This window comes from Nuphar pumila, chromosome 4 (genome assembly GCF_984573655.1).
Source record: "Nuphar pumila chromosome 4, dmNupPumi1.hap1.1, whole genome shotgun sequence".
Lineage (NCBI taxonomy): Eukaryota > Viridiplantae > Streptophyta > Magnoliopsida > Nymphaeales > Nymphaeaceae > Nuphar > Nuphar pumila.
This window is the reverse complement of record NC_143252.1, coordinates 2,799,747-2,816,090: the sequence shown is the minus strand read 5'-3', so window position 1 is coordinate 2,816,090 and position 16,344 is coordinate 2,799,747. Positions and strand designations below refer to the sequence as shown.

Below are 16,344 nucleotides of genomic sequence, written 5' to 3'. Positions count from 1 at the left end.
CATATTTTTGCTTCATTTAAAAATTCTAGCTTGCCTGGACTTTACATGCATAGGCATGATTTATGTATTCCACAGCCGTTTTCTGATCAAGCATTTCATGTTTTTGTTTTCAGGTCTTTGAATTTTTGGAGGATATATCAACGAATTTAAATGAGCTTGCTGCTAGGGAACTCACTATGCTTAAAGCACTAAAGGTTGTGGATAATTGTGAGAAGAATTGGTTTTGCATTCTTTTATATGGTTGATTGCTTAGCGCTTCATGCACATTTGTATTCAGAGAATGGAGGAAGGAGAATCTCCCTTCGGCATGGAAGATCTATTGTACTACATGAGAAAAGCAGAAGACCAGGATATTAAGATCAGCTATGGAGTTACAAAGAAGTACTTTCCAGTTGGATTGGTTGTCTCTGGTGTTTTGAAAATATTTCAGGAGTTGTTTGGTAAATATGTGGACTTGAATGAATTATGTTTCTTTAGGACTGGATTGAATTCATGGAAAGAGCCTTTCATCTTTATCTTTGTTTACACTGTTTTATCCTATAGTGCATGATGCAATTACTTGAACGAAAGGGGAAGCATAATGATTGTTGCGTTAAATTCTGAGGCTTTCTAAAAAAGCCAACAATTATAATCCTTATCAGGAATGCCTGCTAGGTGGTAACAAGATTTTTTTGAAAATTGAGCTGGTGTGGTGATCTCCTTTTATTTTGTTTAACAGTTCTGTATTGAGTGGCCTTGGTATCTCATTTCCCTATTTCTTGGAGTCTTTATTAATTAAGCTCCCTGTTTTACTTGGTCAATGGACTATCCAAACACAAACTTAGTGTTTCCAATAATTGTGTTGTATCTTTTGTTCTTTACAGGGCTGATTTTTGAGGAAATTAAAGGAGCAGATGTTTGGCATGGTGATGTGCAGTTGTTTTCAGCATTAGATGTCACGTCCCATGAATTGTTGGGTTATTTCTACCTTGATTTGTATACCAGGTCCAAGTAACAATACCAATTTGATTTTATGCCTATCTTGTTGAGTTTGCGGATATAACCTATGCACAAAAATTTGTTTGTGAAAAAGTTAATATTGTGCATGAGATATTTCAGAGATGGTAAATGTGATATGCGTATGAGTTTTTTCAGATATGGTAAATATGATCATATGTGCGTCCTTCCTCTTCAGAATGGATGCATGTACTTCAATGGTTCAAGACAGGTAACAGTTATTCTTTTCTCTTAGTTTTTCTATTGTTTGAGCCAGCTTCAAGTAGAATGAATATTTTGTACTGTACTGAAAATAGCCCTTACTGCCAAAAAGTCTAAGATTGTCGACCTTAAATTTGTTTCTGTTTTTTGATATTCCAGAGCCCTTTCAGGAACAAAATTTTAATATTTAAGGTGTAGAAATAAATAATAGAGAAGCTACTGCGTACATGCAGTTTAAGGGTATGATGCAATACAATGAGGTTAATCATGACCTTTTTTTTTCTTGGGAGAGAGGGAGAGGAAGGGGGGATGCAAGGGGAACAGAAGGAAGAAAAGATAAATCTAAAAAAGAGAGATGGGAGGTGGAGGGAAGAAAAGATAAAACAAAACTTAAGTTACATTTGGGTGATCATAAGCTAGAATGTATTTATATTGTGTGATATCGTCGTATTCAGGAAATGCATAAATTATTTATCTATTAGGGCCTGTTTTGTTGGAATTCTAGAAATTTAATTTTCTACTTTTCTGCTTTTCTGCTTTTTAAAAATTTCAGGTTTTTGAAATTCTGAAAAAGTGAAGTGTTTGGATGCACTTGAAAATCTGAAAAGATACCCAGATTTTAATTTTCCCGTTTGGTGGTTTATGTGTAATTTCAAGATCTCTCTCTCATATAAAGTTTCAGGAAATTGAAACTTAAGTTGGAGCGCAATGTTGTGAAAAGCGTAGAGGCGTAGTGAAGCACTCACCAAAATATGAAATGAGGCGTAAGCCTCAAGACGGAAAGTGTAAGCCTCACAAATACATTTTTAAAACTTACAAATATCAAAAAATACAAATAAATTAAAGAAATGCTTTATTGATGAAGTAACAACCAATTAGAAATAGGAAATCTCAAATAAATTTTTACTTTCTATGATGTAACAGTCTAAGTACATGAACATACACAGTCACCTGCATATTTGCAAATAATAACACAAACTGAAAGTAACAATAAACAAATTGAAATATATGGAAGAAGAGGATGAACGGAAGAAGAAAATAAAAGAAGAAGAAGAGGGAAGAAGAAGAAGGGAAGAAGAAAAAGAAGAGAAGAAAAGAAGGGAAGAAGAAAAAGAGAGAGAGAGTGAGAATGAGAGAGAGAGAGAGAGAGAGAGAGAGAGAGAGAGAGAGAGAGAGAGAGAGAGAGAGAGAGAGATCTAACCTGTTAGGTGCCTCCCCTATTCTTTTGTTTTTTTACTATCAAATTTAGGTCAAACAGAGGCTTGACCTCCATTTGATCCAACTAGGCTAAGGCGTGCCTTGCTTCAAAAAGTATGTCTCAAGTCCTATGAGGCATGGACACACCCTATTACAATACTGTGAAAGGATTGAATTACCCCTAATGGGTATTTCCTATTACAACATCATAAATACTAAAAATATGATTAGAGCGTAGCTGCTTGATCAATAGGTACTTGAACACTTGATCATGCTGCCATCCATAGTGTGCTTGATGGATGGCCATCACAAAAAAAAATCCCATAAAAAATGGGTCAATGTGGATTATATATATATATATATATGATACAACTTAACACTCCTTAAACTTATGGTTTGATATACCAAAAGTTTGAAAATACAAAAAGAAACAAAGGGAAGGTTCCAAGTCTTCAATTTTAATCTTCATTAAATGCCTGCATCGGCTATCTCCATCTTCATGCATCAAACATAAAATTTCTTTCTCAAAGCATCTTTAAGAACCTGCAGAGAGAGAACAAAACAAAGGTTCCAACTACACAAGAAAATATCCTAACCAAATAGTTAAAGTTTCAAAATAAATATATATATTTTGAACAAGAATAACACTCAAGTAGAATTTTCAAACAAAGTAGCAATAATTTTATAATCATTAGACAATCATTAAGAAACATAAGAGGAGCATACCTCAAAAAATATTTTTTTTTGAAATCAAATTTAGACAATCATAAACCCAAAATCAACATATTTTTCAAGAAAACATAAATATTGACTATAAGAGAATTTAATCACTAAAGGACATATAAATGATCAAGAAGAGAAACAATTATGCATAAATAATATCCCAAAGTTTTTAGAAAAACACTTCAAATGAAATAACAAATCATCAATTATACTAAGCACACATGACAACATGCATATAAAATATAACTATTCAAAAGAGCCCTCAAGAAAAGCGGAGTTAATTAAATTCATGCATACAACAATGTGAACAAGATAATCAATATGAAACATATATATATATCCAACATGTAATTAAGGCATATTTTATGCACATAATAATGAATGAGAGCCATCTCATAAATCACACAAAGCACACCCTAATAGGGTTCATTCATAAAAACAAGCAGATTACTCACACAACCCAAAATGGGTTCAAGCACAAAGGGCCACTAATGGGCCAAACAACAATCTTAAAAATATCTATTTTTATCAATAAAATGCACATAATTTTATCAATAATTTTTTTTCATCTAAGGGAAAACAAATAGTAAAAGTGTAAAAATTTTCTGGAGAGATTTTAAGAATTCCACATAACAAAATGAATGATATTTGCAAATCTCAACACCAATTTGCTCCCCACAAGCAACCACCTCTTTGGCCTCCAACTCAAAATCCTCAAAATTTAAGTGTATCAGTGCATAAGACAAGAGATCAATCACAATGCCACTTATGGGCTTTACAAACACACAAAAGTGTGAATAAACCAGAGCCACTTATGGGTTAAATACCAACAACAACCACAAGAGGTGCAAAGATTATGGTAGGTCCAGGGCTATGTCACATAGGTGCGAGGGAGGATGCAGGTGCGGATGCGGCACTTTAAAAAAACTTGGGTGCTGGGGAGGATATATATATATATATATATATATATATATAATTTTTAATAGTTTTGAGTTAACACTGCATGTATTTGTGTGCATTTATGTATATATATATATAATATGGATAAAAATGGACTTGATTAGGGTTAACTGAATCTACTTTTGGATAGAAATGGACCTCAGTGTGGTTGACTTCACCTAACACAAAGGAAGTTGTGTCCAAGTGTTGCACCTGCCTGGGTGCGGGTGCGATGCGGTGCCTTGTTAGAAGAGTCCGTGTGACATAGGTCTAGGGTCAAATGAAAGAAGATGATTATTTTGAATATAAGTTGGTTCCAAAATTTGTTTAGGGACATAAGGTTTGGATAAGTTCAAGTGGGTTGAAGAGAGTGTTTGGGTTTAAGTGGTTTGGTGTTAAGAGGTTTTGGAGCGAAATTGAACGCAAAAACAGGATTTGACAAGGGAATAAAGGCTGTAACCCGATTTTGGGTATCCAAACCGGTTTTTACATGGATGGAAAAGGCTTAAATTGGAGTTTTAATGAACTAAATCAGTTCAAACCAAACCAATTCAGATGGCGGGTTCTCACCATGATGGAGAAGGAAAGAGGGGAAGAGGGTGGTTATGGTTGTAAGCCTTTCATTACCCACTCACTTTGAGGACCCAACAGTGGGGTTGGCAGTTGGAGGCTAGTGGTGATTTGACGACTGTTAAGATTGTGTACCAAATATATATATATGTGTGTGTGTGTGAACCGAAATACCCATCAGGGGTATTCCGGTCAGTTCACATTTGTAATAGTGGTCAACCTATTAGGGGTTGAATGTCTTTTTTATTTTATTTGTTGTCTAGAAATTGGATGGTGATGGGACAACTCCAACTAGCTGTTGGAGCTGCCCCCAACGGTCATAAATGTGGCCGTTGGGGGCTAGCCCAATAGCTAGTTGGGCTGCCCCCACTCCCCCACTCGTGTTATAAATAGGGGATCACCCCTTGTACATTGTCATGTTTTCTCAAGCATTTAGTAATACAAAAACATTTATATTTTACTCTCTTGGCTCTTGTGTGGGTGAATTGATCCATAAGTGTCTTTGTGGGTTGGATGTGTTGTTGGAAGCCCATAACAAGCTCTTATTTGCTTTTGTTCTTATTTCATTACATGGTATTAGAGCTTTGGTGCTCTTGGGTTGTGATTCATTCACAAAGGCCAAGGAGAGGATTGTGAGATTGGTGGAGCATCAGTTCATGGGATCATTGCATTGGGTCAAAGTTTTCTTCAACAAAATTCTTGCTATCTTCTTTTTCTTCTCTTCTCTCTTTATCTCCCTCTCTCTCTCTCATTATTGTAAAAATGGAAGATGAAAGAGAAGTGGTCATCTCCATGACCGTGAGACTCAATGATAATAACTATTTTTAACGGCTCTAAAATCTCGGACTTGTAACTTTTTAGAAAATTCCTTTTTGAGAGTTTAAAATAGCAGATTAGCAGAAAATGGTGTTTGAAATAACAAGTCAACGAACTTTAGGCGCATTACAGGCGATCTTTCCTTTACACAACGAATTTGTATCTTCGTACAATAATTGAAAATTATATAGATTCAAAACAAGGTTTCTAGTAATTAAAGTTTACACGAAAAGTGAAATTTCAAAGAAACCCTTATACCAAATTACAAAACGTTCTTAGGAGCGAAACATCAAGGAAAGAGTGGGATCTTGATATTATCACGTCATCGCGCCATCGTTTGTCGTACCGACCTAATTATCACCTGTACCCCATGAAACTGACCACCTTCCTAAAAATCTGGTAGGTGCATAGATATCAAAAATTCAGAACAAATCCCCGTTGCAGCTTGATGTAACGCCCCAAAATTTCAACTTGTGATTTCGAAAACATTATTGAAAAACCTTTCAAAGATTTAAAGTTTTCACTTTAAAAAAACGACAGTGGAAGACATTTAGAAAGGAACACAAGTCAACAATCCTGGGTACGTTAGATGAAAAAAACCATCATTCTCATGAACAACTACTGTAGTTTATTATAAAATAAGCATTTTCCCAAAGTTCAATAATCTAAAGAAAAACTCCAAAACTCAGAGCCAAGATGCCAGCAGAAAGAAGAGAAATCTTGAGCCATGTTGCACCACGCCATCGGCCGCTTGTGAAGTCCTACTCATCATCTGCCCATGAAATGAGTCAGTTTCATAACAAACCAGTAGGTGCACGAATAGATAAAGTAGAATAAAAATAAAGCAGGACATTCATGAGATAAGCAGTTTATTACATTAAAACAACAAGTACAATTGTAATTTATTCTAGCAAGTGTAATGTATGCAAGGAGCTATTGTTTGAAATATTTCAAGCAGTGTAAGTCTCAATCATCTACAACTCTTTAAAAAGATATTCTTTAAGTTCTGATATTAACTGGCTTGTGGGTACGCACATACGCGAAACGTAGAAACAGTCGAGACCGATCCGAGGGTTTATTATGTCAGGTGTTTTCATTAACCCGGATGACTGACTAAGTTCGCTTCTAAGGGGAACAGTCAGTGACCAAGAGAGTAAATCCCTTAAGGCATTCGTGGCCCATGGATGCATCCAACTTCTGCAGAAGTACCTGGGAGTTACCACCTAGGATAATTTATGGTAATCCCAATTCCCCTAACTCCGATGACTTGGGAAGCCGAGTCTTTTGCCCGTGGGGTGGTTGTTAACAACCTGTCCATCGGAGTTTTTGTACCATCCATTCTCTCCCTTGATGAACCGTGAATGTCGAATGGGTACAACGGGGGTTTCTTAACCGCCGCCCCATTCTACATGCTCTGGTCTGTTAGACCCACTCGAGCATCTTGCCTGTGAGGGTGAGTTGTCACCATTTATGTGATCTCAGCATTGTGCTAAATGTATGCTTCGAGGTTGCTACGACCTCATTACCCAAACATCGTAACACACATGAGACGTGCTTGTCCAAAAGTATGATCGTACCTTTTTAGAGGTACGACTATGATGAGAGGGCAACAAAATGTCTTGTGATTCTTTTGGTTCATACATGACATGTATTGCTCTTTGAGCAATTGGCCTGTGGAGGCCGACATTATCTCATTTAGATCAATAAAGTGTTGATTGCCCACTTCAAGGTACTCCATGACCTCTCGTAAAATTTATACCATACCTATCTTAAGGTCCGATTACAATATCAATTGCCGTGGGTTTCTCTCTAGAAATGAGTCTACCCATAGAGTTTACATTAAGCATGCAATTTCAAAAGAATAAGCATGAGGAAACGCAAAACAGATAATCACAAGTTAAGTAATCCTACAGGTAATCATGTATGCCAAATAAACTATTCTATCACAGAATCCTTATATTTTATTTTATTCATACAAACTCTTCGTGCGACTTTCCCCTACCTCGGGATGTCGTGCAGCTGTGTGCGTCTACGAGTGTAGATGATACGAGCCTCAGGCCGCGGAGCCAGAGCGGGGTTCGATGCGAAGTCTGCAAAAGTGTGGGCATTTAGCGCTATATTATTTATTATGCCAAGAAAAGAGAGTCAGGTAGGGCATCGCTCCTTGCCTGTCAGTCAAAAACAAATGCGAGGCGACAGGGTATGCCCCTGCTTGCAGAAATCAAGAAAGCAATAGGGAGTGAGCCCCTGGCTGTCGACGACAGTGAGGCAACAGGGGACGAGCCCCTGCCGAACAACAAGGTGGCAGGGGGCCAGCTCCCGTCGACAGCAGCGAGGCGGCAGGGGGCCAACCCCGTTGCAGCTTGATCCCTCTGAGAATAAACTTGACTTTGAATAGCGTTGGGCAGGGTGCTGAGGGAGTCTATGACGAATCCCCGTTCAGACCATTATTCAGGCAATTTGCCATTTGTACTTCGCGTCATGCTTTATTCGCACCAAAGGACGTGTACGTTGAGATTTAAAATGATCATGGTAAAAAAGTGAGACAATATTTCTATATACTGCGCATCAGTTTACAAAAACTCAACATTTTCAATATCAAACCTGGGCGAAGGATCTATGTAAACCACTCCACTAAGTTCTCTATCTATAAAAGCATTTTTAATATCTAATTGAAAAATAAACCGTTTTTGGATGGAGGTAACATGTTGTCACCCTAGCTACGGGTACAATGATTTCTTTATAATCAATCCTATACTATTGTGAGTGCTCTTTGGCAACTAAGCTAGCTTTATATCTCTCTAGAGTTTCATCACATTTAGTTTTGACCTTAAATACCCGTCTACATCCTATGGGCTTCTTTCTTGAAGGTAAATTAACTATTTCCCAAGTGTTGGCCTTTCGAAGAGCTTCTAATTCTATATTCATGGCTTTAATTTGATAAGGACAATTTTTTGCTTCATTATAATGTGGCGGCTCATAATAGGAATGAAGGGTCAATAAACAAACTCTATAGTTTGGTGAAAATGAGCCATAGGACACAAACCTATTTGGTGGAATGAAAACTCGTACGAATCTCCTTAGTGTTGTCTCATCTATTGGGAGATCTTGTAAATATTTTTCATAGGCACATGATTGAGTTCTTTGCTCACGTCAGGTATAGACTTGTATGCTATTAGAAGGGTTCTCAACTAAATTGTCATCATTATGAAATAAATCTAAATTACCATTATTATAATGGTGTTCATCATGAACATCATTATCCAAAGAGTTCTCACAAATAAAACCATCATCATGGTTTAATTCATAATCATTTAATTCACAAGAACCAACTTCTTTCTTTGGCACTAGATCAAACAAAAAAGCATAGTCTACTTTTTTGTTATTCTTTTTGTCAAAACCATTCTCATTTTCTAAGAAAGTCGCATCCTCAGACACAAAGTTTGTTGTTTTTAGGATCAAAATATCAACAACCTTTTTTATTCTCTACATACCCCATAAAAACACATTCAATAGCTTTTGATGATAATTTATGATTTTTATGAGAAAGCATAAAGCATTTGCAACCAAAGATTCATAAACACTTGAAATCGGGTACCATTTTAAATAAATTTTCAAATGGGAAAATGTTTTGTAAATATGAAGAAGGTATTTTATTTATCAAATATGTTGAGGTTAAAATGACTTCGGCCCAAAAATTCTTAGGAATATCTCTAGAGATGAGTAAGGTTCTAGCGGTTTCCATGATATGTCTATGCTTTCTTTTCTCCAACTTATTTTGTTGAGGAGGTCTAGGACATGATCTTTGATGACAAATTTTATTTTTTTCAAATAATTTTGAAAATCATTTAACATATATTCGCCCCCGAATCGGACCTAAGTATGAAAATATTACTTTAGAATTGATGTTTGATCATCATGTGGAATTCTTTAAAAAATGAGAAAACATCTGATTTGAAGTTAAGAAAGTAGACCCATGCATATCTAGTAAAATCATCAATGAATATAACATAATACGAATAGCCACATTTCAATATGTCCGAAGAAGGACTCCACACATCCAAATGCACCAACTTAAAAGGTTTCTTTGAAATAAAAGTTCTATGTAGAAAATGAATAGATTTCATTTCCCCAAAGATGCAATCTTTGCAATCAATATCTTTTTCATTTTAAAAAGTTTCCGTAAAAAGGAAAAACTACATCTTTGAAAAACTTAGATGTCCAAGTATTTTATGCCAAGTTTCAATATATTTGTTTATGACATAATTACAAAATGATTGGATGAAAGAGACAAAAAATCCATGTATTAAATTTGTGAAGATACACTCTTTGTCCTCTAAAGAGATAAGAATGAAGAGAGAGAAGGCAAGAAGGAGAATATGGATAGTGAACAGAAAGGCTTCATGGATACCACGAGCTCACGACCCACTATTAAGATTCGCGAGCTCACATCCACACGAACACCTCGGTCACTAGTATCCCAAGAAACAAGAGCTCGTGGCTTTGATACCATGTGATGTAGGTAGAGAGTCCACAGGACCCACAAAGGGTACAAGCACAAGCCACTAAGGGCACAAGCATAAGGGCCACTAAGGGCCAAGGAGAGCACATACAAGCACTTGAAAAAATAAATATCTTATTAAGCTGAAATGCACAAAGAATGCATACATACAATAGGAGAGATCCCCTTTAAATATACAAGAGAGAAAGGCCTAGCTAGCTGTTAGGCTAGTCAAAGCTGGTCAAAACCCAGCAGAAAAACAGAAAAATAAAAATATAATACAAAGAAATGTTTTTAATATTTTACAAGAAATTATGTAATATATATTACATAATATATACATACACTTATATATTGAATATATATAAGTATATGCATACATAATATGTACATATTAACAAGGATATATCCATAAAAGTATATATATATATATATATATATATATATATATATATATATGTACATTTTAACAAGGATATATCGATAAAATAATTTAATATGTAATTTCCTTCAATTCCACAAAAGTTTTACACATTTACACTCTCCCCCTTGGGGGAATCTTATTTTATGGCTTTGTGCACCTAAATTCCTGCACCTGCTTCAGTCATGCTTGTGACAGCTATATGCCAAAATCTGGTCATTGTCTCAGTAGAATGGATATAAATGATTACTAGCATCCATTCTTTGGTGGATGCATCATTGTATGCCCATGGTTCATTAGGTCCTAAAAGATAATATTGACCTTGGTAAATGTGGTCTGCTGAGTAGTCAATAGTTGTATAGGAAAAGTTGTCTGATTATTTTTTTGGTTATCTCCTGTATAATTAACTGTTCAAATTACTCTGGCCTTCCAACTTAAATACTTGGAAGGAACTATAAACGTTTGCTGTAGCATTCAACATAAAAAATGATTGGAATGTGCAATGTAGATAGGGAACTATTGCCAGCAGCATTCCTCTTGTCAAGTATTGTGATCATGTAATTTCAATGCAAACTGAGCAATCTGTAAAGATTGGCAAACCTTCTTTTGTATTAAATTTAAACATGCTATGGACTTAGTGACATGAGGCATCACATGCATATCTTTGAGATGCACTTGTTTCATGCGTGGAAACTGATATATGTAAGTTAGGAATGTTTACTTTGATTGATTACTACATTGCTTATGTATCACTTTGTCATTAAGTGATGTCCATTATTGAACTTATGTAATCTTTTCTTGTTTATAGGTCCCAGTGGCAGCCCTTATTGCTCAATTTCCTGTGGAATCCGATGGTATTTCAAGTGTGTTATGTTTCGCACAAGTGGTTAACTTGTTTCATGAGTTCGGCCATGTGGTATGTAGTTTTCCTACAATTTCTCTCTACTCTTGCTGCACACTAAGACGTCCTGATGACATCCTGTTTGTAACTGACCTCTTTCCTGCAAACCTCGTGGTTTTATGAGATTCTCTGTGGGCTCAGCCTTCACTGCAAGAACTAAGAAAAGAGAGAGAGAGAAGAGGGAGATTCACAATGGCTGGGGGCAGCGCACGTTAACCCAACCTCCCAGCCCTAAACATTATAAATAGGGAAAAATACAATAGCTGGAAAAATTACAGACATGCCATTAATGAAATGACATTGAGCATGTGTTAAAAGTTAAAACATAACGTGCGTATGGATCTGGATCCAGATCCATACGCATACACATACTATATTTTAACACCCTCCCTCAAGTTGTACGTGGTCTTGGAGCATGTACAACTTGCTCTTCAAATACCAAAATTGTTGTCCTGTTAACCCCTTGGTAAACAAGTCTGCCACTTGATCTTCTGTTCGAACATGACGTAGTTCTATCTCCTTCATCTCGACTTTCTGCCGTATAAAATGTTGATCAATCTCAATGTGCTTCGTTCTGCTATGCTGAATAGGATTACATGCAATGTTTATTGCGCTTTGATTGTCACATAGAAGAAATGATCGAATAATTCTCTCCAAGATCACTCAATAAGTGTCTAATCCATGTAGCGTCTGCCGTGCCACTGCCTTTTGTTTTCTACTACTCCAGGACACTAAATTGTGTCCAATATATACACAATATCCAGAGACAGATCGTCTTTCATCTGGATCCCCTGCCCAATCTGCGTTTGTATAAGTGATGAGTTCATGCCCTCTATGCAGGTTATCGTTCTTGCGATAAACAAGTCCATCTCCTATAGTTCCTTTTAAATATCGTAAAATGCGCTTCACAGCTTCCATATGACCTTCCGATGAAGCATGCATAAACTGGGATACCTGATTGACAACATAAACTATATCAGGTCTGGTAAAAGTCAAGTACTACAGCATCCCCACAAGGCTTCTATACGTTGTTGGGTTGACACAGAGATGGCCATCTTCAGAGCTCAGCCTTTGATGTAATACACTCGGAGTGCTGACTGGTTTGCAATTCGTCATCCCGGCTCTTTCTAGAAGATCAAAAGTGTATTTTTGTTGCATGAGTGTCAATGTGTCTTGTTGCCTGTCAACTTACACACCAAGGAAGTACCTCAACTCCCCTAAATCTTTCATCTTGAAAGTTTTCATTAAAAACTGCTTCACGTCTTGCACATGATTATCTGAGCTCCCAGTGATCACAATGTCATCAACATATATAAGAAGTATAACGATGCCTGTCTTTTGGTAAATAAAGAGTGAGTGGTCCAGAGAGCATCTTCTAAAACCATAGCTTTGAATTTGCATAGAAAAACTTTCAAACCAAGAACGAGACGCCTGTTTCAACCCATACAAAGATTTCCTTAGCTTGCACACCCAGGCAGTGGGATCCTTTTCGGCATAACCAGGAGGTTGCTCTATATACACTTCTTCCTTTAAAGTTCCATGCAAGAATGCATTTTTAACATCCATCTGGCTAAGCCTCCATCCTCGGTCGACTGCTAGGGATATGATGACACGAATTGTACCCATTTTGACTACTGGACTAAAAGTTTCATCGTAATCTTCACCATATTGTTGTGTGAATCTCCGAGCAACAAGTCTTGCTTTATATCTGTCGATACTTCCTTCAGGCTTATACTTTGTTTTATAAACCCATTTTGAGCCAACTACATTCTTTCCTTCTGGCCGAGGTACTATTTCCCAAGTCTGGCACTCATGAAGTGCTTCCATTTCTTCATTCATAGCTTCAGTCCAATGACGAGATTGAAGAGCTTGATTAAAGCAAGTGGGTTCATCCTGTTTTGTGAGCTGAGACATAAACAACTGGAAATCAAGAGAAAAGGTCTCATAACTCACCCATCGTTGAATAGGATGCCTAATGCGTGACGGCCTTTGAGCCGGATCATAACTCTCGACAATATGCCTATGTTTCCTTTCCGCAACCCCATTTTGTTGAGGTGTATGAGGGCAAGAAACCTGTCGACTTATTCCTTTATCCCGAAGAAAGGCAATAAACTCGTTTAATGAATACTCGCCCCCACCATCACATTGTAAGTGCATAATATCACAGGAAAACTTTGTTTTGACCATCGAATGGAATTCCCGAAATACTTGAAAAACTTCATGCTTATGTTTCAAGAAATATATCCAAGTATAACGGGAATAAGAATCAATAAAGATAACATAGTAACGACTACTGGAAAGAGAAGGAATAGGTGCGGGTCCCCAAACATCGGAACAAATAATCTCAAATGGCTTTGAAGCCCTTTTATTAATAATATGAAACAGAAGAACATGGCTTTTGCAGAGTTCACATGAGGAACATTTATTATTATCTAAAAATGAACATAAACTAGACTCTGGAAGAAGACCATCAGATACAAGACTTTCAACGAAGCCCCGACTACAATGACCCAAACGACTGTGCCAAATGTCTGGCTTATTACAATGAGATGAATTAAAAACTTCTAACGAAGGGAAAAACAAAGACTCTGAAGGCGAAGACACTGAAGAATGCTTGGACGACTTCAACTCAAGGTTTTAAAACCCGTGACTCGGAACTCGACTCGTTCTTTATTGACTCGTGACTCGGCGGGTCAACTCGGTGACTCGGACCGGGTTTTGTTAACTTTTGATTTAAAAAAAAAAACAATATATAATTTGTCTGAAACCATGTTTTTGAGTAAACATAGTCTCCAAATGTATGTAAGAATATAAAAACAACTGCAAAGAGCTATAGAGGTTTGCTTGAATAATTGAATTTGATATCTATACAAGCACTTTGACAGTCAATTTGTCATGTGCCACAGAAATCTGGGAGTTTAAAGATTAAAAGTTTATTAGATGTAGAACAGTTGGTCACGACAAGCAAAAATTCATTAATTTTGCTAGTTTAAGTCCCGACTCCCAAACCATTTCATCAGCTTGCAGAAAGTACTAGACTCTTTTAGCCTTACTCAAGACCCGGTTCTCCATTTCAACAGTTTATCTGATTTTTCATATCAATCCCAATTTTGAGGTAAACAAGGTCTGAAACTGCAAAATAGACCATTTTTTATTTGACAAAAGCAAATGCATACAAAAATCTCTTGGTTTTGCCAATAGAGTAAGTTTTTCAATGTATGTTTTTACACAGTCAATTGCACATACAATCTATTAGAACACAATTTTTTTTTTCAAATAGTTTGTCAACATGTAAGCAAGTTTCTCAAGGGCTTCACAAATCAATGGCCTACAATATGCCAAAATTTCATGACTCAAAAAAACATATTTTTACATAAAAAAATATGATAAAGGTGTGATTCCTAGCAAATAAACCATGTTGAACACATATATGAGGTCAGATTGCTTAGATACAACTTGCACCTATGATTTTTCAACTAGATTGTACAGACAGTAAACAGTAGACTGCATAAATGTATATATATCATTACCATTTGAAACTCAAAAAACAAATTTCAAACATCCCAGAACTCGCCTGAGTCAGGCCGAGTCAGGTCGAGTCAAGCCCGAGTTTTGGCAAACCGAGTTTGCCTTGCCGGGTTGACTCGCTGGAGGGCCGAGCCGAGCCGAGTCAGTCGAGTCAACGAGTTGACTCGGCGAGTTTTAAAACACTGATTCAACTGGAGGACTGAGGCTGAAGGTGAAGGTGAAGACATTGAGGGAATCTCCTTGAAGACGTACATGTTTCCTCGTCGCTCCCCCTTAGCGAACGTCTCCTTCGTTCATAGATCCTTAACATAAACAGAAGAGGGAGTAAATTCGACGGAAGAATTCATATCGTCAACAAGTTTAGCTACAGAAACAATGTTCTTTTTAATATTAGGAGCAAGGAGAACATTAGACAAGTGAAGTGAGGACTCTGACATAGGGATATGTGCACTGCCAGTATGACTAATGGAGTGACAAGTTCCATCTCCCGTAACTATACTACCTTTTTCAGAATAAGGCAATAAGTGAGACAACTTACTGACATTACTCGTAACATGAGTGGCAGCGCCAGAATCAACATACCACTCGCCTTGTTCATTTTGCTTGATCGTCATCTGTGACAGTGATGATAACAAAAGTTGTTGCATATCTGTAGATGGCGCTTTCGTGTCCACAGTAGTAGCAGACTTATTTTCAATTTTGTTTACCTTTCCTCTATTTTGTAGATTAAACCAACAATCAGCTTTCAGATGTCCTCTTTTGTTACATAAGAAACAAGTGGGCACTCTCCTCTGATTCTCTGTATTAAAAACACCAGAAATATTAGGTGTAGGCAAGATACCACGACCTCCCTGCCCAAAATGTCTGCGGCCTCTGCCTCCTTGATGCCCTTCATTTCCTCGTCCAAAACTGACAGAAGTGTTCATGGCCAAAACTGAATGAGAACGAACTGATTCATTTCCTTCTGCTCTTTGTTTCATAATCATCTCATGTTGGAGAAGTTTCGCTTGAAGATCGTCAAAAGTAGGCAAGTGAGGAAGGCATGACAAAGTTGTGGTAAACATGTCAAAATCAGGGCCCAATCCATTGAGGAGTTGTTGAACTTTATCTTTATTTGAAATAGCACTTCCAATAACCGCCAATTGGTCAGTAATACTCTTCAAGCAGCCTATATATTCCATGACTGGCATGGAGCTTTTCTTCAAACTTTGAAACTCATTTTTTAAGTACATAACTCGATCTTCTGATATCTAAGAGTATGTCTGAGACAACTTACTCCACAGATCCGCCGCAGTGCAATCATCTGAAAGAGTAACCAACACTTCTTGAGACAGTGTTGACGTAATATAAGCAACCAAAGACTGATCTTGCTTCCTCCAGACTGTATACTCTGGATTCTTAAAGGAAATAGTAATTGTATCACCCTTCTCATTGGTGGTTTCCTGCAAAATAAACCGTGGGGGTATAGGAACCAAACCATCCAGATGTTCATCGAGATCCTGACTCCGTATAAAAGGAAGTATTTGTCTCTTCCAGGTCAAAAAATTAGAG

At 36.9% G+C, this 16,344-nt stretch overlaps 1 protein-coding gene across 2 annotated transcripts in view; it reads left to right on the top strand.

Annotated features, from left to right (window-relative positions):
- LOC149839060 (Zincin-like metalloproteases family protein) overlaps nucleotides 1–16,344 on the top strand; it is a 165,001-nt gene that overhangs the window by 107,443 nt on the left and 41,214 nt on the right. For both annotated transcript variants that reach the window (XM_090002247.1, XM_090002246.1), the window contains exons 9-13: nucleotides 114–194; nucleotides 278–440; nucleotides 864–984; nucleotides 1,135–1,207; nucleotides 11,173–11,280. In XM_090002247.1, the coding sequence (XP_089858373.1) occupies nucleotides 114–194; nucleotides 278–440; nucleotides 864–984; nucleotides 1,135–1,207; nucleotides 11,173–11,280 (546 nt within the window). The remainder of the gene's footprint in view (nucleotides 1–113; nucleotides 195–277; nucleotides 441–863; nucleotides 985–1,134; nucleotides 1,208–11,172; nucleotides 11,281–16,344) is intronic.